Below are 25,679 nucleotides of genomic sequence, written 5' to 3' on the forward strand. Positions count from 1 at the left end.
CAGCCAATCGCAGGGCACATGAAAACAAGCAAGTATGTAAGTGAATGCTTTAGGGGTGTGGTAGGAACCCAGAGCACCCAGAGAAAAGCCACACAGGCACGGAGAAATAATGCAAACTGCACAGAGGCGGGTGGCTGGGATTTGAACCCTGCTCCTCGGAGTTGCGAGGCACACAGACGTCCGAACCAGTTTATCACTGGTCCACCCAATTCAAATATATCACGAGTAATACTTCCGAGTCATGACACAAAAGTGACTGTCGATAAATAGGGAGCACGATGAAAAATCTTCAGTTTTTTGGGAGAGGGTCGTGATTATAATTCTTCGCAAAGCGGCTCTCTCCTACTGGTTGTACTTTGACGTCCAACGACTCGCGGGGCGAATATTCCTTCCATCCATCTGTCCGCGTTTTCGTTGGTTGAGAATAAAAGAACGCTCCGGAACAGTTTCGCTTCGCTTCGCTCGCCCAACACTCGATGTAGCGCCAGAGTTGAAAGGTCACCGAACCGGAAGATAAACAACACAACAGAAACCAGCCGAAAAGGAAAGGAAAGCGCCACGAAGCTCGAGGCCCCCCCTCGGAAATGTTGTCCGCCGCCGCCGTCGTCGTCGTCGTCGTCTTGGCGATCCTCGCGAGCCGCCGCGGCTGCTCGCCGGCGGACGTGCCGGACTTCGCGGCTCACTTCGGCTCCAAGACCCGCTACGAGGACTCCTCCGCCTACCGGAGGCCGCTCGGGGACCCGGCGGCCGTCGAGCGCTCGCTCCTGAGGGTTCCGAGCGGAGAGCGCTGCGTCCCGGTGCACCTGACCGCTGTCGTCCGCCACGGCAGCCGCTACCCGACCGTCAAGAACATCCGCGCCATGCGGGAGCTCAGCGACCTGTTGAGGACGGCGGCGAGCCCGAGACGAGACGAAGGGGAAGCCGAACCGGAAGGCGAGGGCTCCGCGGCCTGGAGACGGGACGTCCTGCGCCGCTGGGACATGTGGTACACCGAAGACATGGACGGTCAGTGAGGGAGGGACGCCGCACGGCACCTCACCAAGTCATTTAAACCTTCGCTGTGGTTGGAGAGCAAGCGAGCCGGCCATAAAGGGGAACGTCACGCAGCCCGAGCCAAGTAATTTCTGTCGGCCTCATCCCGCCACAACGATTACTGACGGGGCACATCTTTTTATCTCACTGAACCGTTCCGGCTAGACTGGCCCGGTCACAGTCAATTATTCTACTGGTCTTCCTGTCAATTAAGTATAGGTATTCACTTAAAAAAAAAAAAAAAGATTTTACATTATTAAATACCACTACAAAACACGCATGTGAGGTGCAGCTGCGATTTGCGTCCATTTAGGGGTCGGCAGACTCATCTTCTACACTGTAGTATCTGAGACTTTGTGTGTGGCTTGAAGAGGCGGGGCCTGAGAGACGTGGGAAGTGCATTTAGGGTATTCACTCAGTGGTTCTCAAAGTGTGGGAGGAGTATGGCTCGTAGTACACAAATTCTCTCTCGTGGTATGTGCTGAGATTTAGTTATTAACATCTCAATAATCAATTTCAATTCAAGCGTGAGTGAAGTAAAGTTTAGATTTCCCATATTGAGGCAGAATATGTCCACTGTTAGCAAAACCTAGGCCTCATTTTTGATGACTTGCGTGTTTCCTCTTTTGGGGCTTCTGTATTTTGCTTTGTTTGGGATCTGGCCACCCCGAGATTTTGTCGTCCACTCAGCGAGCGGCTGCTCAACCAACAACCCGATGAGCCGTCGACATCGATGGCGTCAATCCAACTAAGCCGTCAGTAGTCCAATCAACCAATCAAATGGCCCAATGCACCAAGCGAGCCCCCCCCCCCCCCCCCCCCGAAGGTTGCCCGACAGCATGCTCGAGCGGCCCCGAGGGTTCCTTTTTGCGTCCGATTGTAAAGCCCTTGCCGACGTGCGTGCAGGTCAGCTGGCGCCCAAAGGGCGAGAGGACTTGCGCCGGCTGGCGATCCGTCTGGCCGACGCCTTCCCGTCCCTGCTGGGCGAGGAGCCGCTTCGGGGGGGCCGCATCCGCGTGCTGACCAGCTCCAAGCATCGCTGCGTGAGTAGCGCCGAGGCCTTCCAGGAAGGACTTCACCTGCGAGCCAACGTGACACGTGCGTACCGTCGCCGTCGCATCTAACCCTAGCCCGGCGGGCGTAAAGGCAAACGCAAAAGCGACAGATTTGCACCCGCCGCTTTTTCTCCGCGTCAACTGTTAGCGGCTTCTGCGGAAATGATAAGATCCATCGCACAAGTTTAGAATGTCAACAGAAGGAAAAGGTCAATATGGGAAGACAACAGAAATGAACTCGTGCTGCTTGCGACTACCAATTTATTTGACAATTGCTTTTTCAATGAACTGATGAATCACATCCGTTTTTAATTATTTCAAATTGCGCAACACGTACAAATGTAAATTGATTCCCATTCGGTTTCTTTTCTGGTCCCTAACATCTGCCAGAAAATTGGGCAAAAATGGTGCTCCATGGTTTTGTTTTTTTTTTTGCAACTTAGCCAAGTGTTCATGAGGGGGCTTCATCCTGACAAACAAACCGAACCGGAACGTCCTTGTTGTGCGGTCCGAATTTGTCTTCTTGCGCAATCACGCGTCTCGTTCCGACTTTGCCCAAATGTCCTGACACGCTTCCGTGTCTCCGGCCCAACAGCCGTGCGCTACCGCCACCGAGCCGACGACGGGCTGCTGCGCTCCATTGACGGTTGCCGCGGTTACGTGGAGGGCGTGGAGAAGAACCGCACGGCGCTAGCCGAGGTCTACAAGTTCAAGCGCGGCCCGGAGATGGAGGCCCTGAGGAAGAAGGTGGCGGACAAGTTGGGCCTTCCGCACCGCAGCCTCACGCCAGGTTACCGTGGCGACAGGCCCCGGCGCAACTCAGGCCGGCGTGAAAACGTAACAAAGCGCGTCTTCCGTAGATCTGCTGGAGGCGGCGTTTTTCTTGTGCTCCTACGAGCTGGCCATCAAGTCGTTGCACTCGCCCTGGTGTTTCCTGTTCGACCGGGAAGACGCAAAGGTACGTACGCGCACTCGCGTCCCAAAGGGTACGCACCGGTACCCTAATGGTACCCCACCCACATTAGCACTCGATGGACAGAGGAGGTTTTCCAGCTTCAAAGCGCGCCAGGTCCCTGATGCTTGGTATGAAAGAGCTGCCTCAGATCCGCAATCGGAGAACAAATCGAAAAAGTGCGCCAGGTGGCCTCTCACGGGTTCATCCATGAAATCGTGCAGCCCCAACGTAACAAGCGTGTGTTCTGCCCTTGTTTTGGGGCAGCTTTACAGATGCCCGTGCTGCTTGCTTCGGGCTGGAGGGAAAATCGGGACCCTTCCTCCTGTTGTGTCCTGGCACGACACAAGCAGTATTCCAGACTGTGACGCTCCACCTCTCTCCGCCGGCAGGTTCTGGAGTACAAGTGCGACCTGAAGCTGTTCTGGAAGCGAGCGCACGGCCACGCCGTCACGCTGGCGACAAGCTGCCCGCTTTTCCATCACGTCTTCCGGACCCTCGACAAGGCCGGACGCCCGCGCAGGTCAAACGTACGCCGTAACGCACATGGAGCCAATTTGTGTTAGGAGCAGGCGGGTCCAGTCCCGAACGGGTCGGGGCCGACGTTAATTCTTGGTGGACGATTCCGGATACGAGCAAAACTTGAAATGACGGGAAAGGATTGCCTTGTGGTCATCTGCAGGTCCAGCGACACGCCCCCGGAGCCCGCCTCCATCCTGATTGGCCACGCAGAGACTCTCCTCCCCTTCCTGGGCCTGCTGAACCTCTACAAGGATGAGACTCCGCCCACCGCAGACAACTACCCATCACAGCACGGTAAGAAGAACCGCCCACCGCCCCCGCCAGTCACCAACACGACCGCCAACCCAGCGTTACTACACAACCCCCCCCCCCCCCCCCCAGCCCGCCATTTCCGTTCCAGCTCGCTGGTCCCGTACGCAGCCAATGTGGTCCTGGTTCTGCTGGACTGTGCGCGAGGCCCCCGTCTGCAGTTGCTGGTCAACGAGGCACCTGTTGGATTCCCGGGATTGCCGGAGGAGAACGCGCCGCTTTATCGCGATGTGCGGGCGGCGTATCGCCACCTGCTGGACGGATGCGACTTTCACAAAGAGTGCGAGGGAGCGGTCGGCGGCCCCCGACGCAACACCGAGCTCTGATTGGCCGGCCGACAAACTTTGGGCCAGTCTGGACTCGTGAACTGAACTTTGTTGGTGCTTGATTGTGTTTTCACACTCTGAGCGTCTTTGGGCCTGCCTGAGGGTGCAAATTGCTTTCGTCATTGTGGAATCTTGCGCTTTTTACCGTTCAGGAGGACTCGCTCGCGTCTGCCTGATCGACAGTTGGACTTTGCTTTTTTGGATCCAATTTGATTATGTTATCAGAATCAGCTTTATTGGCCAAACGTGCAACGACACCCAAGGAATTTGTCTCCGCGCCGCCCCGGGACGACGTTCAGAAGAGAGAAGAAACAAAGTAACCCTAAACTGTGGCATCTTCTGTTCGGGACTAAATCGAGTTGAATCCTCCCAACTTCCACGCGACACGTTTTACTTGGAGCGCCCGTCGTGAAAGCGCAGCCAATGGACGGGGCTCCTCCCATCATCGCTGGCTGAGTGGGCAGAGATTCAAACACGTTTTGTGGTCAACGGCACCAACTAACTTCACTTTTGTGGTGATTGTGTTTACAATATTTTCACAAAAAGAGTTTCGTGGCGAAGTTTGTTTTGTTGTTATTCCGGAATCTTTTTTTCATTTATTAGCTTGATTGACAGCTGCTGAAGACGATCGTTTTGTGTTTTTATTGGAATCGGCCAAGTTGTACACTTTAAATAGAGCTATCAAAAATAGCAATGAACGTGTTGGCTAACCCCGCAGAAAGGATTGGAGCCCCTTACCATTGTGGCCCGCGGGCTTCACGTTTGACACCTCTGCGTCCGGGCGGAGCCTCCATTTGTAATCATTTGCGCTCTACGAGAGCCACCACAGAGATGAAATGGAAATGGGAAACACGCGAACGCGCCATCCCATCCTGCACTTGAGCGGTTCTAATGGCGCTTGAAGCGTTGCCGTCCTCCATTTTAATGCGCCCTTTGGTGTCAACCTGCGTTCTTCGCTGCCATCAGCGCCTTCTTTTATAATAACGAAGATGAAGTCGAACCTGCTCGTGTCCTGACAGCCGTCACATAAATCTGTTTAGTCTTGCCCTTTTTTCTTTGAAATGTAGAGTGCCTCGGCCGACGTTGAGTCGATTTCTTCTCTTCACATCGCACTTGCTCCCCTTCCAACTTTTGGATACCATGTAGGTGACTTCCTTTGGCTTCTTCGTCCTACTTCTCTTGGCACATTTGAATGCGATTCTCGAGAATTTCACCTCCGCCTCCCTCCACTGACGTTTGGCTGGTTGCACGTGTGCTGGCGCCTACCCGAACTAAACCTTTTCTTGGTTTGGACCACTGATCTAAAAAGAAAAAAAAAAAGATTGGATAGTGCATCCACATCGAGCGGTATGGCGATTGGTTGAAGCCACTGGCCGCCATCTTGGCACTCCCAAAACTTGCGGAGGACACGGTTGACGGGTTGGATTTCGGTGGGGGTTTTCTCAAAGTTTGGCATGTACAATTCAAACCGGTCGTGTGAGCTTGAGATTGTTTTCAGTTCTGGTAACATGAAGGACTTTTAAATCGATTTGGTAAGCCAAAAAAAGGCAAAGTCCAAAGGAAAGACATAGAACACCGTGACGAGCAAGAAACCTTGCATATTATCTAGGCCCTGATATACGTGACACGTTAACTGTTCCCAAAATGTCCTGTGAAGCACTATCATCAGAACATAGCAAAAAAACTAAGCATTTTTTTGTCATAAAATTTTAAGTCAATCAGTTTGATATATTTTTGGAAATAAGGTCTCGCAATGGCCAAATACATGCTAATCGCATTGTTCATTTGTTGTCTCTGCTACGTCCTTTTTTAGACAGAAAATCTAAACTTGTTTCCTCGCATATGAAAATCAAATTCAATTTACAGAGTTCTGTATTATGAAATTCATTAAAAATGTCACAGAAAATGTGTTTTCTTGCTTAGTGACTGAGGAAGTTTGGGAAAATATTGACATCACTTTTTCGCGGAAAACCGTCAGTCTGTGAATGTAGAGCAGGGAGTGAACAACAACCGGAAACAAAACTTTGCTCAAGTGAATTAAGATCATCAGAAAATAATAATAATAATAAAAAAAAGCTTTCCAAACAAACTTTAACAGTGTCAAAGTAAATATTTGTAACTTACCTGTGGAATGTTTTCTCACAGCCACGAAACTGGCGATTAACGCACAGGTCGGCATGCTTGGTTTGGGAGGATCAAGACGGCGGATGGCGACTTCACTTTTGGTGACCAATCAGCCATTCAGTCGTGTTTTTTTTTTTTTTTTGTTTTTTTTTAAAGATAAGGTGGTTTAGAGCAGAAGGCTACGTTACGCGTCACTTCCGGCAAAAGCCGGGCTTCCTGTTAGCTCGCTTGAGCGGACGACCCATCAAACCGCAAAGATGTCGTCGACGTCGTCGCCGGCCGCGGTCCGCCGGGTTCTGGTGGTCGGCGCCGGCCTTACGGGTAGTCTGTGCGCGTGCCTGCTCAGGAGGAAGTTCCAGGACAAAGTCCACATTGTCGTGTGGGACAAGGCGCGCGGAGCGGGTCAGTCAACGCCGCCGTCTTGCACTTTTCCCAGCGCGAGCACTGCTGTGGCACGCGCCGGTTCGCCATATCGTCGAACTGGGACGTCACGTAGGACGTGCGTGCGTGTGCGTGTGTGCGCGTGCGCGCGGCAGGCGGCAGGATGTCGACGTTCCGTCCTCCCGACCCGTCGTCGTCGTCGTCGTCCCACTCGGCCGACTTGGGAGCGCAGTACATCTCCGCCACGCGCGAGTACGCTCGCTCGCACCACAGGTCAGCCAACGACCCGGCTCAGGCACACCTTTCACTTTTGGAAAAAAACCCAGCAACGAAACAAAAAGTCACCAGAATGCGCGCACAAGTTCATGACGTACAGTACACACTTTGGCTTTCTGCCATCTCATATATGTGCAGCGATACAATGCCGATAATGTCATATTTTGACCGGTGAAGTGAAATGTGATCATCTTCCGCGGCACGCCGGTTGCAGATCGCCGCTGTACGCTTTCAAAAAGCACCAAACAATAATTATGCAAAGGCCCGTGACCACACAGAGAAAATCTGAGATGATCATAATTTTTGATATTCCAAGCAGAAAGTTGTCCCTTTCCACTTTCTTCTCACTCCTTCGTCTCGTCAGTTTCTACTCGGAGCTGCTGGCGGCGGGCGTCCTGCGTCCGCTCGACTGCGCCGTGGAAGGCCTGCGGCGCAGAGACGGCGGCGCGGACTACGTGGCCCCGCTGGGCATGAGCGGCGTGGTCAAGCACTTCCTGCGGGAGTCAGGTAAGCCTTTACGGGAACCCGGAGTCTTTGCGGCACGATGGCCCGAGCGCCGTTTCAGCCTCGGCGCGTGCGGTCGCGCAGGAGCCGACGTGTTCCTGGAGCATCACGTGACGGCCCTGTCCCGACGCGGCGCCTCGTGGGAGGTCCGCAGGAAGGACGGCGCCGGCCGGCAATTCGACTCGGTGGTCTTGACCGTCCCCGTTCCGCAAATTCTGCAGCTGCGAGGCGACCTGGAGGACGGTGAGCCATTTTGCCGCTTTGGGCCAACCGGGTGACGTCGTATTGTGTAGCGGGCCAAAAGATGACCAACTCGTTGAGCAATCATAGAAAAGAATTTGATTCGTTTGTCTCTATTGAGATGGATTCCTCTTATGTTTCCTGGGAGCAAACAAGCTTTCAACCCCCATCAATTTCCATCGAGGTCTTCAGAAATGATCATTCCTTCTTTCCGGTGACGGTTTTCATTTCGAGCACGATCGTCAGTGAACCATTTGACATTGTAAAACGTACTCGCTCGCTAACCGCCTCAATTTGCAGTGGCGCTTTTGGGCATGACGAGATGTTGACACGCAAAAATTGAACCCAATTGACCCCTCCGTACAGCCCCCTGAAGTGACGTCACGCCACGTGCGCTGACGTAAGACAAACAGTAAAAATGGCAAATACAATGCAATACATTCTGAACTGAGAGAGACGCCATGCTTCTGATTTCATTCAATCATTCACACGTAGCAATGTTATGCTAGCGCAGAACGTCTCATTCATTTATACGAGACGTGTATTAAAAATCAAATTTAGGGCATATCTTCGTGCAAACACCGTCTGGTTAAGCTTCGGCTTCGAGCCGGCAAGAAAGCGACACGTTTGTGCAGTCCGATCATCGCTAAATATCGCTCGACAAAGAATAAGTGTGGCAATCGTTCACACGCAGCACTGTTATGCTAGCGAAGAACTTCGAATTCATTTATACGAGACGTCTATTGAAAATCAAATATAGGGCATACCTTGGTGCAAACATGTGTGTTCCGGTTGATATTAGATGGATTCAGTCGATGATGCGGTCTTCCACAAAGTTTGATCCATCAAAGACATTTTTCATACTCGGTCTTCTGTTCCGATCGATATTAGATGGATTCAGTCGATGATGCGGTCTTCCACAAAGTTTGATCCATCGAAGGCATTTTTCGGACCGGGTCTTCGGTTTTGGAAAGGGCACGAATCGAAGTCCCACCGACTCGCCTTTCGGGATACCCGTCGTCACTGTCGTCAAAGTCCGTGACTACACCTCTTAACCATATTTTTTGTTAAATAACCCAAATACGCGATAAAACGCTAACTAAACCTATACTGGACCATGCAATGTTGTCTGGGAAAATGGCGGGAGCAAAAACGGGCTTTGGTCTATGCAGATCTCTGGCCTCTGATTGGTCAGTGACGCGGATTGCGCAATATCCACGGAGGGGTCAATTCTGCCTGATGGTTGCCAAGGAAGTCAGCCTCGAGTTGAAGTCCTTGGCGGTCCTATGAGGAACAGCGCCTCCCAGTGGTACATAAAGGTACTTTGCAATAAATTGGAACATTTATTCCAATTTTTTTGATGACAAACCTAAATCAAATCAGAGTAGCCAGGAAACACAAACGGACGGAGCCCGAATCTTAACGCCGTTCCGCTCCAAACGTAACAAAAATGTCGTCATCTGCAGGCTTGTGTTGCATAATTTAGTTAAGTTTGCGCTGCAGGTGTACTTAATCTTTAATATCCATTTCGGCCTTTACTGGAGCGCCCAACCCCAATGGCCCACGGGTGTTTTTCACGGGCACATGCAGAAAGGAGAGTCCGGAAAATTACTTGCTTGCGGCTCAAACGCTTCCAGCGTGTTTGCACGAGAAATGACTCCTTGGCGTGTGTACCCTCAGTTGTGTCCGTCCAGCAGAAGGCGCTGTTGAGCGACGTGTCCTACTCTTCTCGTTTCGCCCTGGCGCTCTTCTTTGCTCCCGGCGTGGACGTCGGCGTGCCGTGGGCCCTGCGCTACTACAACGACGGCGACGACGACGACGCCGACCTCAAGGTGGTCTGCTACGCTGCCGTGGAGCCTCGCAAACGCGGCACAGGTGACGGACGCGCATCCCGGTCGAAAGCTGACATTTGGCGCGATCGTGTCGGTAACCTTCGACTCGTACACGGCACCCAGAGGACGACGCCGGCCGCGGTCCGTCCTTAGTGGTCCACACCGGCGTCCCGTTTGGCAAGCGGCACCTCGAGCGAGACGTGGAGGAAGTGCAGCCGGTCATCTTGCGGGAAGTGCGCCGGCTCATCCCGGCTCTGCCTCAGCCCATCGGCATCAAGTGCCACAAGTGGAGGTACTCGCAGGTGAGGCCGGTGTGGACATTTGAGGCCTTCGGGACCCTTTCGTGATACAAGCCTGATGTGGCTCGTCAGGTCGTGAGCGCCGTGGCAGGCCGCCCGGGTCACATGGTGTTGTCGGAGCGCCCCCTGCTGGTTTGCGCCGGCGACGCCTTCACTCACTCGAACTTCGACGGCTGCCTGACGTCCGCACTGAGCGTCCTCGCCGTGTTCAAAGATGTCATGTGACAGGAAGTAGATGCGGAGGTCACGCTCGCGCCTTAGCTTGCGTCAGGCACCCACGGAATGCGTCCTGTTGTCTCGTATTTTGTTTTGCATGCTGGCTTTGGTTCTATTTCCACCACCCGAACGTCCAGCTCGTGAGACCAATAAAGGTTCTACTCGTCGTCGTCTCGGTTCACACGACGTTCACTGAGCGCAACACTGTGCACGTGATAAATATTTGCTTTATTCACTTACTAGTGAGGTCTTTGGAAAACAAAGAGACAAACCGAACGCGCCGACGTTCCACCCGGACCGAACCTGAGATCGCCGCCGAGGTCCGCAATGGCGGCGGAAGCTCCGTCTCGGCTGCACCCGTGCGGCGTTCGCCGGGTAGTGGAAGGAATGATTTGTTCAATTGCGTTTTTCTCTCGGCGGCCGTTCGCTCGTGTCCTAACGGGACCGCCGCCCGCGGGGGTCGCCGGGGTCGCGGCGGTCTTCGGAGGCTCCGCTCAGACCTCGGTGACGTGATGGCGCTCGTCGTCGTCGAGCGTCTCGTTGTCGGGGTCCGAGTCGGTGGTGTCCGAGTAGCGGTAGTGATCGGGTTCGTTGTCGCTGACGTCCGGCGTCACCGACGCGCTGTTCGCCTCGCAGCTGCCGCCGTCCTCCGTCGCCTTGGTGAAGAAGAGCTTGACCTGCGGGACGGCTCGCACACAAACGCCGTGTTGGGAATCCTTCCGATCCAAACGCCCCTGCCGCCGCCCGGCCCGACGATTATATGAACGTGATGCGTTTCGGGTGGACCGCGGTGATCGGCCGAGAGCTCGCTCGTGGACACGTGCGTGACGGCGGCCAATCAGAATTGAGCTTTTCCTGCCGCAGAAATCATTCGTCTTGGTTTCCGCCCGAAAATCTCAAATTTGTGAGTAGAAAACGCTGCCCTCTGCTGGTTGGGCTTAGACATTCCACACTAGCGTTCCAATTTATTTCATACTTTTTACCATATTTTTTATAAACTGTTGAAGATTTTACTTTTTTTTTTCTTTCTATTCTCGTCTTTTTTATTATTTACTTAATGTTGACGGTATTCTCTGTTTAAAAACGTTGAAAAGAATTGTGATGCTAACGGGGATTGGATGATGTGAAGAAATGCTTTTTTTTTTTTCTCCTGCCCACAACCCATCTTGCCGCCCCTCGGGTCCGAAATCATTTACTCATTACCGGCTCCCGAAGCACTCGGACGTGGCCATTTTCCTCAAGTATCTCGGTCCACCCGCCTTGTGATCAGAAAGCTCAAGCGAACGCACCAACCTTAAAGTTGGGTGAGAAGTTCCGGTTGGCTTTGTCCTTGTTGGCCTTGTCCAGGTCGTTCTTCATCAAAGTCAGAACCAGGAAGTCGTCGTCGCCGGCTTGCGCTCGGTTCTGCTGGATTCTGTCGGCTTCTCGCAAGGTTCCGCTTTGGCCGTTCTCCAGATTCTCCGGTTCGTCGTCCGGCCCGGGAATGAAGAAGGTGTTGACCCAGAAGTGGAACATCTTGTCCTGAGCAAGGAGATCACGGAGTCAGTGGACCACTTGAAATACTCGGGAGCCGTTCCGACCGGCTCCTGCGGTCGCCTCCCTTCAAAAGAAATATTAACCGTATTTCTTTGACCTGCTCAAAGTCTTCATCACGTTTGCTAAATTTCTCTCGGAAAAATGACACACGGGAAAGAAAAAAACATCAAAAACCGGCGGAAAGCCAATGTTTTGAAGAGCTGTCAATCATTTGCCGCGCACGCCCTCATGGCGCCGTCGGACGTTTTGCTGAAACTTAGGTTGGAGTACATGCATCGACAAAAAGTCAAGTGGTACAACTTCAACAAAAGTAAGGCGGTGAAGCGTGACTACATTCAACTTTTGTGAGCTGGGCTGCAAAGAACAGAAACGTGTACACAAATGGGCTCTCCCTGACACGTCAGCGTGCCCGCCATATTGGATGTGGCATGTCTAGGAACACTGGCTGAAATGTGCCCTTAGCCCCCCCCACTTACACAGACAACCGCTCGAGCCAACCTCTAACCTCCCGCAGCCAACGAAGCAGCAACATCACCCTATAATTCACCACTCAAAGAGCTTTTTTTTTTTTTTTTTTCTTTTTTGCATATTTGATATCTTCGGTACCGTGTCCTGGCAGATATCGCCTGTTTTTGGAGCAAATGAACAGTGATCTTTTTGAATGTTACAAGATGTGCAGGATGACGGCAGATCCCAAAATGGACTGAAGCGCAAGACAAAACGTGCCTAGTGATCACCTTTTTCATCATTTTGTTCTGCTTGTGGAAGAACTCCACCTTGATGTCTCCGCACACGGGAAGCGGCTGCGGGAACTCGAACGTCATCAGCTTGTCTTCGCGACGCGTGTACGCCGGATTGGACGTGTGGATCTTCACCTTCAGCTGGTAGACGACAAACAGTGGATCTGCGAGGACGACCAATCAAGGGAGCGTAAATCGAACGGAAGAATGTTGTACAAAGCAAACTTGCGAGCGTGTGTACTGACTGCAGGTTCCCCCGGTGAACATGGGAATGGTTTCAAACAGCATCTTGTGAAAGAGGAGCGCGACGGGGGAGTAGTGAAGGCTGCTCCTCAGTAGCGTGTTGTAGTAACACACGTAGCGACGCTGGCTGGGGATGGTCACGCCCTAAAGGCGCACACAACACCACGCAAACTTCAAAATGGAGGGCCGCTGTCCATTTAGCACAGTGGCGGTACGAGCCTTTTTTGAGTCGTCAGTCTTTAGATTGCACACTTGATAAGATCTTTGGGGGTGAAAAATGCTCATCGTAAGTGAAAAATGATTACGTTACTCAAACCCCTACAAAGTCCTTGGAAAAGTGTTCAAAGCGCACGGGAGGGGCACAGCGACTTGAGAGACGCGGGAACGTCAGCGCGACAAATGTCTCGAGCGCGGGACGACGGCCCTCACCTTCTTGTCTCGCGTGCGGACCTCGCCGTAGAAGTCGAGCGCTTCCCGGGCCTCGCGGAACTTGCCGCGGTGCAGCAGGTAAGCGCAGATCATGACCCCCGTGCGGCCTTTGCCCGCTTTGCAGTGGATGGCGGCCACGTGCTGCTCGTCTCGGCTCAGCCACGCGTCCAAATCCTCGCAGAACGGCTTGATCAGCTCCAACTGCGGCGGGTTGTGGTCCTCGAACGGGTACTCGGCCACTGGGGGTGGGGGGGGGGGGGGCACACACGCTGCGCTAAGGCTCCGGGTTTTGCTGCAGGTCAAATTTGATGCCGCCGCCTCCAAAACCTCTCAAAGGGTTGGGTGTCATTTGGACTGCAATTGCAGCGCTAACCCGTAGGGGGCGCTGCATCGTTTTTGCATACATCAGTAAAGAAAATCAGCAAAAATGTTGATCTGTTTTCTTTTGTTTTTTTTTTCAAAGTCAAAGCAGACATTTCTTTTGATTCAACACAACTCTGCTTTTGTTGAGGAAGACCGAAATGGGCTCACTTTCCCCGTCGAGATGCTCAACAGATGACAGCTGGAAGTTGGACAACTTCTCTGAATGAGTGAGATAATCAAAATATGACTTTCTTTGATAATCAATTCATTGTTTCGCTGCTCATGCAAACGGCAGATTGTCTTTCCAACTGAAAGTGCGGTGGACAACTTCAGAGCTTTTCAAACCAACAGAAATGTGGATCGCTTTGGCCCGGAGTGTCGGAGGGCGAAACGACCGCCACTAGTTTAGATGCGCTAGTCCGTCAGCCGTGAGAGGAGCCGGCCGCGGTGGGTCGGACCGGCCCGATGCAGCCGGCGGGCTCGCTCGAAAAGGAATAATGTCATACGGCCGCTCAGCCGGCGTTAGCCGAGGCTCTCTGAGGTCGCGCAACGTTACACAAAGAGAAAAACAGACCCGGCGGCCAGCACGTTTTTTTGGACTGTTGCTGGTGGTAACGGCCCACTGAGGGAAGGCACGACTGCAAATTCGGCAACTTGCCGCCTGGTCTCCGTGCAGCTCAGCAATACAAACGAGACGTTTCAACATTTCCTGGGGCGGCCTCGGTTTTTGCACGAGAAGCGCGACAGCACGGCGGCGCCGTCTTACCTTGACAGTTGAACTTGGACGTGTCGTAATGGCGCTCCGCACACCTGGCGACACACGCAACCCTTGTAAATCTCCTCAGCTCCGTAAATGTGTTTGTTGTGCTGCACTTACAGGTTGTAGATCTTGTAGTGACTCTTGTGCTTCACATCTAGAAATCTGAGTCCCACAAAGCAGCGACGTCAGCGTGATGAGCAACAGGAAGCCGAGAGAAAAAAAAAAGCGTACGCGAGCGAGGCGGCCTCACCGCACGACATCGTCGATGTTGTTCCTGTAGACGCCCTCCAGACGCTCGGCGGGGAAGCCCATGGCGATGATGTTGGGGTAGATGTCTGCGAGGCCACGTTAAGCCTGATCGTTTCTTTGGCAAGAACGCATTCAACGTGAACGGCGCGCACACTTCGGCAGCCTTCATCTTCAACGTGAACGGCGCGCACACTTCCACCCCCTCTCACCCACGCGTTCACGCACCAACGGGTGAGAAAATTCCGCTTTAGCGTCTCGCACGACGGCAGCCGGAGCCGCGATTTGAACCGGCTCCCCTTCCGTCTGACAAACATTGCCAACGTGAAATAAGAATTTAAATTGGCATCAGCTAGAGTGCCCGAGCGGCACGTTAGCTGCTCATACGGCGCACTTTCAAATGACGTCAGCGACATTTTCACTCATCGGACCGCTCGGCCGCCGCGGCTGAGACGGGCGACGTGCGGCGCTCGTCAGAGGAATAGCAGCAGATGGTGAAAGCGTCGTACGGCAACAACTTCTTGATGACAAAGCGCAAAGGGAGAAGAACTCGCAAGTATGGGTGGTCGGTGACATTGGGAATCGGGGTTCGCCACGCAGCTAGCGGACACGTCGGCTTTCCGTACCGTTTTTCCTTGCAGACGACTCAGGGCGAGCGACGTATGCCCGCGCTCTACCTACCTAGCTTGCCATTATTGGGGGGGTTAAAACGAACACACGCAAAAATACAGGAAACCAAGGAACTTTTCTTTTTCCTTCCTTCCGTAGAAAAGTTGGAATACAAAAGTATTGACTACTTTGCATGAAGTCTTCCTGTATTCAGGATTTGAGAAATAGTCCAGCCAGACAAAACGTGTAAAAGCATTTCTGCTCATGCTAGTCATGAGCACATTCCTAAATCGAGGCTATTAAACCATCGTTATAACACCTGCTTGAGTATTTGAGTGCATAAGTTGAAGCACGACACATGGCCGAGGGGGTCCACACGGGGAATTTTCCCTGCGGCAGTCGCCGGTGCTGCCCCGGTACGCCATTCACAACAAAGTCCTCGTTCATAGTTTTCATACGGAAAAAGATGCAAACAAAGAGAACGCCGAGCCGCTCCGTGGTTCGTCATTTTCCGCAACACCGGACAAGTCCACCCATCACGTCCCTCTCTCTGCAAATCGATCCGCCAACATTGCGCAGGAGCCAATTCGCGGGCATTGCGATAACGACCCTCAAACGCCATTATTGCAAGTTTCGAATGTAAACGAGAGCCTTCACTTTATATTCCAGCTTTTACATCGCTGCTCGGGTTAGCTTAGCGCATTAGCCGCTCGCTCCGACGCGAAGGAGCACCACGAGCCGCATACAGATCCGACCGGTGACGTCACCAAGGCAGTCTCCAGTCCAAAGGTGGACTTGGGACAGCGGGGAAGGATACAAGTGAGGTCCAGGTCGAAGCCGTCCTCCTGGTATCTTCTTTTATTTCGGCTGACGATCTCTTTGATGAGCGCTGCCATGACGACGGAGGATGAGGATGAGGGGGAGGGGGAGGAGGACGGGGGGACGTCTGCGGGCCGCCACAAGTTCGGCCGGCCCGGGGCAAACGTTGCAACGAGGTCGGGGAGAGAAGCGGACGCCGTCCGTCCCCGGCGGCGCTGAGCCGGAGACGTCCGGAGAAGACGCGAGCTAGCCGGCCTGCTAGCAGCCGAGCGACCCGGCTATCGCGGCTCCTTTCTGGGTCACAACCGCCGGGAGGCGTCCGCAGGGCCTCCAGCCTGCTCGCAGTCGGAGCCGGGCCCTCCAGGTCCTCCTCCCAAAGTCCCAAGCATCCGAATGACTCGCCGGCGGCCCTGATTTCAAGCAAAGCCCGACGACGACGGCGGCAAACAAAACCTTTGTGCCTGTGAGCAAGGCCAAAAGAGTCGCGGTCGCGGCCACGGGGAGATACTTCCTTTCTGGACTGTCACAATAATGGCCTCGCTGCTCTTCTTCGTCTTCAGACTTTTGCTTCGGAAACGGAAGAATATTGTCCTATTTCCTGTTGTGCCGTTGGCCAATGTACATTGACGATGCTAACTGTAGGAAAAGAAAAGCGTGGCAGCTCGTGGGATTGGCAAGTCGGCCTTTATTTGATCGTCCCCGTCCAAAATCTCATCGCGCGTTTATTTTTCATTCATGAGGTTTCCGTTTTGAAATGGTTTTGGTCTACCATGGCCGGTTCTAGGAACGCATACTTGAGGGGGCAGCGCATTCGTATATCATTCTCCATCACGTATTAGACCGCTAACTTGGCGATGACTACATGGCAACCTTCCTGCCGTGTAAAACGCTAATAACACACAGGTATTGTTTGTTTGGTTTTTTTTTTTTTTTTACAGCGCAATCATTCGTGTGTATTTGTGCGTCGTTACTAACTTGTCATTAAAAGAGACTTCTGGTCATAAGGGGTCTTTTGAGTCGCGGTTTCTCCGGTCCCCCACCTAGGACCCCTTTGCCACAGATCACCTTCCCAGGGCAGGGGTGTAATGTGTCAAGACAACTCCGGTCTTGTCACCTCAGGTCCTGCAAGGTGACGTGAGCGCACGCCTGCCAGCCAACAAGTTAGCAATGCTAAGCTAACAAACAACCGCAAAAAAAGAAGACTCATAAAAAGCTAGCCGCGCCAAACTAAAATGGCCGAACGCTGATGATGGCGATGGGGCGCAAGACCCACCGCTTCCCAGTGACCGTTCGTTTTCACTGCGCATGCCCCGGCGATAAACTTTGTGGACCATGAAGCGATGTACACTGCCGTTCTTTTGAGTGTTCTGAATGACTCCAATGACTTCTTTAAAAAGATTCGTTAACCCAATCGTGAGGTTCTTCATAAAATCAGTGCTTCTTCATTCTGTTAACAATGCACATTCACCCAAGCAATATATTGTTGTAAAGTAAGAAAGGTGGGGAGATCTAAATACAAAAAAAACACAAACACTTGCACATGCAGTGAGCTCATCTAGCGAGCACATCCCGCGTCCGTTTCCGTCCATCTCGACATTTCTGCGTGGCCGACGGCGGCATTTGACGGCGACGCTAATCGGCGACACGAAGGATTTCTGAAAAGAAAGTTTTCGCACAGCATTTGAAATACGAGCCGATTTTAGTGTTGAGATGAAGCGTTTCCATCCTGTCGCTGGCAGGAAATTGCCGGCTTCTGTCCAATCAAAATCCATTACGACCTCTGACACCAATCTAGAAAGGAAGCTCCAAATTTTATTTTGCAAAGGTCGTCCTCTTTTATTTTGGAAGTCCAAGAAGTGTCACCCACGCGGCAGACATGGGGAAGGTGTACTCCAAGGTAAGAAGGCTTTTCCTGTCACATTTACAATTCCCACTCGTTCCGGCTACTCGCACGCACGCACGCCGTCGCTCAGCCAGTTGATGGACAAAAAGTCGTCTTTGCGAAGACCAGCAAAAAATGAGCCAAAAGTCACATTTGAAACCTGGCTTTTGCTCTGAGCGTCGGCCCGTGTGTGCGGATGTGCGCTTTTGAACTGGTCCAACAAGTTCATTCGGGATGTTTGCCCACGCAAGTCGCGGCGGCGGCGGCCCTCGCCCTGAGCGCTCTTTGCCTCCAACAGCCGGCCTGTCAGTTCGCGTACGCCGGAGACGTCCGCCAGCTTTTGTCCGCGGTCGCCCGAGACCCCGACGGCGTCAACGGGCGGGATGACGTCACCGGGGACACGCCCCTCATCGCCGCCTGTCGCCGCGGCAACCTGAGGGCCGTCACAGTTCTGCTGGGGCGCGGCGCGGACGCTCGAATGCGCAACAAGGTGGGGGAGGCCCCCGTCGTGCACGCGAGACCGGAACTTTTCTTCTTCTTGGAGTTTTGTAGACTTTCAACTGAATTCACAAAATCGTCAAAGGACTTTGTCTAGTTTACAGCTGTTGAAATTCTTCCAGCAGCAAATAGTCCTCCCGAAGGCCCCAGTTGGAAAATGTCGTTGCTTTGTTTCAGAAAGGTCGCACGTGCCTACACTACGTTGCGAAGCAGAAGTTTTCTCTTCTGGACCACCTGATCGTCCTCATCCTGATGCCCATCCTCCTCCTGGGATACTTCATCCTGGCACGTCACCCGCAACATAGTCATCACACGACACCGTCGCATGACATCATCACGTGACATGAGCGCTCGTGTGTGTGTGTGTGCCCGCGCAGTTACAGAAGCAGCGGCGTAACGAGGCTCTGATGAAGGAAGTTCTGGACAGCGACGTTGACGTCAACGCGGCAGACGACGTACGATCGCCACAAGATCCGAGCACGCGCGTCTAACTTTGCCTGTGACTTTGTGTGTGTGTGCGTTGGCGCCCCCAGAACGGCAACACAGCTCTTCACTACGTGTGTCTCCGGAAACGTCATCATTTGGTTCCTCCGCTGCTCCTCAGGGACGCCGACCCTCACGTCAAGAACCGCGTACGACCGAGCACGCACGTTTGCCGCGGGCCCCAAAGGTCCGCGCGCGCACGCCTTCGTCTGCTTGCGACTGCTATTTTTTTTTCCCCTTTGTTTGGTTTCAGGACGGCGAGTCGCCGATGGACATCGCCGTGAGGTTAAAGTTCACCAAAGTAGTGCGGCTGCTGAGGAAGGCGCAGTGATGGAATCCCTTCACCTGCACGTGCGCCACCTGGCGGCGGCTGTGGCAATGGCACTGCAGTGACAGGCAACCGTTGTGGTCTCTTGTTCAACCCAATTACCGACTGGCCAATAGTTACACAGTAGCCGCGTTTTGAAACCACAGTACAACATAAGACACACACAAAAGGATAATGCTAATGACATTAGAAAAAGAAGAAAAAAAAAACATCCCCCCCCCACCTCAATTTTTCTCATTACACACTAAAAGCAGACGAGGAGGATTGCACGTCGACAATGTCACCGCGGACTTAAAAAAAAACTACAATTTTGTCATGCACAGTGCTGCAGGTGCATAGTACGTACCGCAACGTAATAGACAATCGGCTCTATCGCACGACCCCCCCCCTCCCCCCGCCCCTTTTTGTCTACGCCGTCAAGGTTCCAACATTGTCATATGTCGTGTTTCTGTGGCCTCAGGTCGCTACCAATAAAACGAGCGCTCAAACTACATAGAAAGCAGCCTAAAAACTGAAACTAAAGAGGTGCAAATAATATTGTGGGTTCACGGGTTGGATTATGGTGGGGGATTTCTCAAACTTTGGCATGTAGAATTCAAAGTGGTCATGTGAGCTTGATATTTTTTCAGTTCTGGTAACATGAAGGATTTTTAATTCGACTTTGTAAGCCAAGTGCAGGGCGAAGTGCAAAGGACAGACATAGAACACCGTGACTAGCAAGAAACCTTGCATATTACCTAGGGCCCGATTTCCGTGACATGTTAAACTTTTCCCAAAATACGCTGTGAAGCATTATCATTAGAACAGAGCAAAAAACTAAGCATTTTTGTCACAGAAACATTCAATTTTAAGTCAGTCAGTTCGATATATTTTTGGGAATAAGGACTTGCAATGGGCAAATACATGCTACACGTTCATTTGTTGTCTCTGCCACGTCCTTTTTTAGACAGAAAATTGAAACTCGTTGCCTCGTATTTGACAATCAAATTCAATCTGCAGAGTTCTGTATTCTGAAATTCATCAAAAATGTCACAGAAAATGTGGTTTTCTTGCTCATTCACTGATGAAGTTTGGAAATATTGACATGGCTTTTTTGCAAAAAAAACGTCGGCCTCTAAAGGTCAAGCAGAGAGTCAACAGTGAACAACAACCGGAAACAAAACTTTGTTCAAGTGAATTAAGCTCATCGGAAAAAAAAAAAAGGTTTTTTGTTTTTTTTTGTAAAAAACTAACTTTTAACAGTGTCAAAGTAAATCTTTCTAACTTACCTATGGAATGTTTTCTCACAGCCACCAAACTGGCGATTAGCGCACAGGTCGGCATGCTTGGTTTGGGAGGATCAAGATGGCGGATATCTTCGATCAGTGGTTGAACCCACGTAGATAGCGATCAGTGATAGGGTCTAGTCGAGTCATCGCCGGTAAAACTGGAAGCAAGCGGAGCAGAAATAGTAAGTTTCTTTGGGCTTGTCCTATTACTACGGGTCATGACCACCGATAATCACCACTCGGTTATTGGAGTTTCATTTTGGCTATCGACGTCAACCTGAAAAAAATGTTGTTTTTTCAAAAACATGTTGGTCATGTTTTATTTTTCTTTTATTGAATGAGTTGCTGATGTAAAAGGTCACAGATGAAAAGCAAGCTCCACTTAGCGTCATGATGCTCAGAACACAAGTGGGAAACCTGAATTAAAACATCCACTCGAGTGGCAAATAAAAACATGTAAACAAATGATTGGTGTAAAAATGACAAAACATTTCCAGCAGACTTGAAATTTGTAAGGAGTTGTGATCAGCTGATGTGGGGTGAGCTAGCTAGCGGCCCTCCCTAGTGGTACTGCTGCAGCAGCTTGAGGATGGCGGGAAACATCAGCTGGGGAGCGTCCAGACCCCAAATGAAGTCCAGATGGTCCCAGTGGGGAATGTGCTGATGGAACACAATATTGGACACCTGGGGGGGGGGGGGGGGGGTCACACAAGACCGTCAAACACACACTAACGTACACACGAATGTCAAACAACACACTCGCCGCCCTCAACTCAACGACGATTCGCCATTTGTGACGACAATAATGGACGACTTCGCAATCACAACCCGCCTTGTCGTCTTCCCAAATGATAGCCCAACAAATTACAAAGTTCTCATTTTTTTTGGAACTTAAAAGAAAACAGAGTACGCATTTTGGCGTGTGATGTCGGAAGCACACTTTCTCATTCGCGTGAGCGCAAATTCGTGAGCCATGCATCCATCAACGCTCGCACGTGCAGCAAACCTGACACATCACAACTGACCACACACACACACACACAGCGGAAGACGGGCGGCGGCGGTGCGACCTGCGTGAGGAGCAGGGCGACGTCTTTGGGGTCGGCCAGCGTGTCGTGCCCCCCCGAGAAGACGGCGGTGGGAACCTTCATGTCCTGGACGTGGTACTGGGGGGGCGTGGTCTGCGGGGCGCACAGGACGCCCGTTACGCCCGCTCCTTTCCCGTTCGGGGTTGGCGCCCGCTCACCTGGTTGTAACGTTTCATGTTTCCCTCTGCGCCAAAGTCGAAGGCCGCCAGCTTCCCGCCGTCGACCGCCTGAAAGCAAATGACGGCGTCATCGAGCTCTCGTTCCATCCGCTCGGGCGTACGTTTGCGCCGACCTGGGCCCAGTGGAGCATGTTCTGGACCGACGTGCCAGCAGGACAGTGCGTGGTGTAGACGGCCGTGCGAGACTGAAAGCACACGTCAGACGGGTAACGGGGGCCGCGACGAGAACGCCGACGTAACGTTCGACGAGGCCACCGACCATGTTGAGGTTGAGCTCGTCGAAGCCGCACAGGACGAAGAAAAGGTTTCCGCACAGCTCGCTCAGCAGACGCTTGCCGCAAACGTGTTCGGCGAACCACTCGATCATGTGACTCTGCGGCAGGAAGTCCCGCCTCCCGAACAGGTCCTGTCGGAATGCGAGACCAGTGCAGAGATGAAGCCTGAAAAGTGTCCTCAACGCGGGGTTTCCCCACATCTACGTGTATTTGTGGCATCCCGCGCGCATCGCAATAGCAAAAAAAAAACAAAAAAACTGAAAATTTGGGTTAAAAAAAAAACAAAAACCAAAGCTCCATTGTAAAAAAAAAAAAAAAAAATACTGTCGTCATAAAAATGTCCTCAAAAGTTCAATACAACTGCAACTTCATTTGCTTCGTTAGCCGTCTTTGGAATCATTTCCATATCCCTTCATCTCTAAATCTTATTTTTAGTGAATTGAAAAATGCCATTCTACTGATTTTGAGTTCACTCCCGAGTCACTCCATCCAGATTTGGAGCGAACAACAATTTGGGCCACGACATCACAGGGACCGAGCGAAGGAGCCCCGACGGGTCGGCAGGTCCGGTGTCGCGCATCACAGGGACCGAGCGAAGGAGTCCCGACGGGTCGGCAGGTCCGGTGTCGCGGGTCCTACCCAAACCAGGGAGTCGGGCAGGATGGCGAGTTTTGTCATGGGGCTGCTGGCGAAAGCCACCGTGGCCACCGGAGCCAACGCCACAAACAATTTGATCTTGGTGGCCAGGTGCGGAAGTCTGGAGAATGCCATGAATCCTACCCAATCACACACACACACACTTGTGATCACTTTGATCATTTGGACTCCACGATGTGCGTGAAAATGCTGCGCGCGCGCTTCACCGATGGTGGTCCCCTGGGAGTGTCCGATGTAGACCATCTGCTTTTGCCCCGTCACCTTCAGGATGTAGTCCACCACAGCGGGAAGATCCAAAAGGGCCATTTCGTCGTGACTGCGCACAGGCGGGCGTACTGACTTGACGCACGCAGGGAGGGACCAGGCGGCCTCTGGGGCGTACCTGAACTTCCAGAAGTCTCGGTGGTCCGGCGTCAAGGTGCGGTGTTTCCTGGACCAGGTGTTCCCTCGGCTGTTCCCGAGCCAAACGTCGTAGCCGGCGTCGGCCAGCGCGTAGCCCAGGCCGGAAGCCGGCGGGTTGGTGATCCAGTTGCTGCCGGCCGCCAGGAGGCCGTGCTGGAGGAGGACCGGGCCTCCGGGTCCTGCGCCGCCGACGACCGCAAAGAAAACTGGTTCGTCACCTCGACTTCAACGGGTACAAATACTTTCGAGTTTTCGGGGTGAATAAAAATGAAGGCAAATGTCGACACGTCGAAGAGGAAACGTTCCACCGACTTCCTTTGCGCTCACGTCCCGCGGGGATTCTGTTGAGCGTCAGGATGTAGCCGTCCTCCGTCGGGACCTCGTGCTCCTCCGCCGGGTAGCCCCACCTGCCGATGATCTCCGTCTGCGTGCGCATGTGACTTTGTTACCGTGGCAACTGCAGTCTGCCTGTGTGAATGACTTTTGTGTGCGTTTATACTTTTAACAGACGACTCACAAAGTCTTTTAAAGGCCACGGTGCAAAGATAGAAAAATCACCTCGAAGTGTTTTCCAATGCAAAACGGCCAATTTCAGCACAGAGCCATGTAATTGAGAAATACGCTTATCAACTGGCTCGGGCGTCATTTTTACGACCCCGTCAGCTGTTTTGAAAGACGTCACATCGGGACGCGGCGACAGCTCGGGCCAAAACTGGACTCAAACAAGAAACTGTCACCGGAAACAAAAAATATCCAGAAATCCTTTCAAAAGAGGAAGATGAACGTTGTAGCTGCATGCGCATTCGTCACAAGGAGACCGTCACACCGGCTAGCCCGTTCGGAAATAAGTGCGGGACGCTAAAGATGAAGAAATATGACTAAGATGTGAATCGCAAAATTCCACTCAGGATGTCTCATCCGGGAGGGATCATGAAAATCTCTTTTTTTTTTAGCAAATTGAGGCTTGACAACCAGCTGGAAATATGCAAATGGGGATTTTAACCAGACATCTGTAAAATCCTTGCACTCTGGGCTTTTTATACTTCCAGTAACCAACATTACTGAGTTATTCTGTTAATACAAGGGGTTGGGGGTGCAAATGTAAACCATCAAGTCCTGCTGGAAAGCCTGGCCTAACAAATACGTGTGAGATCCTCACAATGTTCATGTGTACTTCCGGGTCCAACATCGCCCGAGTCCCCGTTGATGGCGACCTGTCAGCCGGGACCGCACCGCATAGCAGAACTGCAAAAAGTGGACAAAGAGCAGCACAAAGAGCACACCGCATGCTGTCTGCACACACACACGCACACGCGCACACACACACACACACACACACACATTAGTCTCCAAGTTCCTCTTTTTTATTCCCGTAGAGCACCCTGGCCTGTTGTTACCCGGTGTGGTGACAAAGGTCGTCTGGTCTCCTTGGCTGAGCTGCTAACCCCTGAGCTGAACACTTAACACCCCCCGCAGCCCCACTCCGGCCTCCGCGGTGTGGTTCGGCCAACGAACTCTGACACACTGTTATCAGGTTTCGAGCAGCAGCGCAACAATTCATCGATTATCAAATGAATCAACAACTACTTTGGGAATCAATTTAGTGTTTCGAGACATTTTTGAAATTGCTTACAGAATTGAACCATTTCAAAAGCAAATATTCTCCAGATTCCGTCGTTCAGTGTGAAAGATGACTGCTTTTCTTTTGTGTTTTATCAAAAGAAGACATTTGCTAACTTCTTCTTTTACTTTGGAAAAAAAAGTGATCTCCATTTTTTGCTGAGTTACGACCAAACCAGGAACAAAATCATGGTCCGTTTATTTGACAGTATTATGCATCATATACTGTTTTTCGACAAAGGGATGCAAATTAAAAAGCGTTTTTTATTATTATCCTATTAAGGGCATCCGGCGTAAAAATTGTGCCAAACATATGTGCGTTCATCTGAGATGACACGCTGTGGCGACACCGAAAGGGACAAGCCGAAAGAAACTTACTTACATCTAAAAAAAAAAAAAAAAACAATCAACGGATGAATAAATTGTGTAAACAATCGTGAGTTGCACTTGCACCCCATGGTTCTATATTATTTCATTTCCGACTGCGCACACACTACATGTATTCCTCTTGAATTGTCATCGATCGGTGGACCGGATAGAAACAGACTGACTGGTTGAAGCGTGGCTAACTTGACGCAAACTCGCCAAAGCCGGCGGCGGCCGAAGCCCCGCTAGCTTGATGCAAACTCGCCAAAGGTGGCAAAAGCGCCTCAGACACGCACACGAGTGGGAATCTTCCCACACGGGCGCATCCCCGGCTGGCTGGAGACGCCGTTTCGCGCTTTTAGGTCACTTTAAAGCGCTTTTGTGGAGCGACGGAAAAAAGGGACCACTTACCGGAAGCTGAACTCAGGCGCGTGACCCCCAAACGAAACGCGTGACCTGGATGTGGCGTCACAAATAGCGTCAACGCCGGAAGCCGAACTCGGGCGCGTGATGCCACCAAAACTGATTCCCTCGTTGATCAAAAACAAGAAAACGCAGAACTGGAAATACTATCGTGACTTATTTTGTGCTCCTGCGCTTCACTATTTATCTGTTGTGTTTGTGACGTCTTGGAGAGCGAACAAAGCGCCCTTCTGCGGCTCAAATGGGTGCCATTGCTTAGTTTTGAGACAGTTAATTGTGAAGTCAACGCACGTTTTGGGAAAAGAAATTGTGCTCTTTTGCAACATTGAGGTTGTGAAATATACACGGAATCAAGTCTATTTATTGCTGAATTAGATATTGCCCTAACCTGTCGGCT

General features: G+C 51.9%; 5 protein-coding genes across 18 annotated transcripts; 3 read left to right on the plus strand and 2 right to left on the minus strand.

The window, feature by feature from the left end:
- The first annotated feature begins 43 nt into the window (after positions 1-43).
- minpp1b (multiple inositol-polyphosphate phosphatase 1b) lies at positions 44-6,264 on the plus strand. Of its 2 annotated transcripts, XM_061811206.1 has the most exons (7): positions 49-1,005; positions 1,939-2,130; positions 2,683-2,877; positions 2,948-3,045; positions 3,432-3,562; positions 3,722-3,855; positions 3,943-6,264. In XM_061811206.1, the coding sequence occupies exons 1-7, from the start codon at positions 585-587 to the stop codon at positions 4,194-4,196; spliced, it is 1,425 nt and encodes a 474-aa protein (XP_061667190.1). In that variant the 5' UTR covers positions 49-584; the 3' UTR covers positions 4,197-6,264. The 2 variants fall into 2 exon arrangements, 1 of the variants encoding a protein (XP_061667190.1); XR_009793709.1 differs by having other exon boundaries at positions 44-1,005; positions 2,683-3,045; positions 3,432-3,569; positions 3,943-4,082.
- A 297-nt stretch (positions 6,265-6,561) lies between these two features.
- On the plus strand, positions 6,562-10,234 carry rnls (renalase, FAD-dependent amine oxidase). The gene is made up of 7 exons (XM_061811220.1): positions 6,562-6,722; positions 6,857-6,974; positions 7,342-7,484; positions 7,566-7,724; positions 9,402-9,596; positions 9,677-9,855; positions 9,925-10,234. The coding sequence occupies exons 1-7, from the start codon at positions 6,578-6,580 to the stop codon at positions 10,075-10,077; spliced, it is 1,092 nt and encodes a 363-aa protein (XP_061667204.1). The 5' UTR covers positions 6,562-6,577; the 3' UTR covers positions 10,078-10,234.
- A 43-nt stretch (positions 10,235-10,277) lies between these two features.
- On the minus strand, positions 10,278-20,414 carry ptenb (phosphatase and tensin homolog B). Of its 3 annotated transcripts, none has more exons than XM_061811216.1 (9): positions 20,273-20,414; positions 14,390-14,503; positions 14,257-14,301; positions 14,146-14,189; positions 13,017-13,255; positions 12,590-12,731; positions 12,342-12,508; positions 11,362-11,589; positions 10,278-10,745 (listed from the first exon to the last, which is right to left on the minus strand). In XM_061811216.1, the coding sequence occupies exons 2-9, from the start codon at positions 14,449-14,451 to the stop codon at positions 10,563-10,565; spliced, it is 1,110 nt and encodes a 369-aa protein (XP_061667200.1). In that variant the 5' UTR covers positions 14,452-14,503; positions 20,273-20,414; the 3' UTR covers positions 10,278-10,562. The 3 variants fall into 3 exon arrangements, with proteins under 3 accessions (XP_061667200.1, XP_061667199.1, XP_061667201.1); XM_061811215.1 differs by lacking the exon at positions 20,273-20,414 and adding an exon at positions 15,812-16,674 and having other exon boundaries at positions 14,390-14,474; XM_061811217.1 differs by lacking the exon at positions 20,273-20,414 and adding an exon at positions 15,812-17,623 and having other exon boundaries at positions 10,607-10,745; positions 12,342-12,485; positions 14,390-14,474.
- On the plus strand, positions 17,569-20,071 carry ankrd22 (ankyrin repeat domain 22). Of its 4 annotated transcripts, XM_061811224.1 has the most exons (6): positions 17,569-17,710; positions 17,994-18,185; positions 18,371-18,478; positions 18,571-18,648; positions 18,727-18,825; positions 18,930-20,071. In XM_061811224.1, the coding sequence occupies exons 1-6, from the start codon at positions 17,690-17,692 to the stop codon at positions 19,005-19,007; spliced, it is 576 nt and encodes a 191-aa protein (XP_061667208.1). In that variant the 5' UTR covers positions 17,569-17,689; the 3' UTR covers positions 19,008-20,071. The 4 variants fall into 4 exon arrangements, with proteins under 4 accessions (XP_061667208.1, XP_061667207.1, XP_061667206.1 ...); XM_061811223.1 differs by having other exon boundaries at positions 18,727-20,071; XM_061811222.1 differs by lacking the exon at positions 17,569-17,710 and having other exon boundaries at positions 17,810-18,185.
- Positions 20,294-25,546, minus strand: lipf (lipase, gastric). Of its 8 annotated transcripts, none has more exons than XM_061811213.1 (10): positions 25,271-25,546; positions 24,033-24,166; positions 23,177-23,341; positions 22,854-23,050; positions 22,678-22,787; positions 22,454-22,590; positions 21,799-21,945; positions 21,519-21,724; positions 21,343-21,453; positions 20,585-20,956 (listed from the first exon to the last, which is right to left on the minus strand). In XM_061811213.1, exons 3-10 carry the CDS (start codon positions 23,307-23,309, stop codon positions 20,834-20,836), a joined length of 1,164 nt encoding a protein of 387 aa, XP_061667197.1. In that variant the 5' UTR covers positions 23,310-23,341; positions 24,033-24,166; positions 25,271-25,546; the 3' UTR covers positions 20,585-20,833. The 8 variants fall into 8 exon arrangements, 7 of the variants coding, with proteins under 7 accessions (XP_061667196.1, XP_061667197.1, XP_061667192.1 ...); XM_061811208.1 differs by having other exon boundaries at positions 23,177-23,297; positions 25,271-25,408; XM_061811209.1 differs by having other exon boundaries at positions 23,177-23,297; positions 24,271-25,309.
- Positions 25,547-25,679: the final 133 nt, after the last annotated feature.

Source organism: Syngnathoides biaculeatus, chromosome 22 (genome assembly GCF_019802595.1).
Source record: "Syngnathoides biaculeatus isolate LvHL_M chromosome 22, ASM1980259v1, whole genome shotgun sequence".
Classification (NCBI taxonomy): Eukaryota; Metazoa; Chordata; class Actinopteri; order Syngnathiformes; family Syngnathidae; genus Syngnathoides; species Syngnathoides biaculeatus.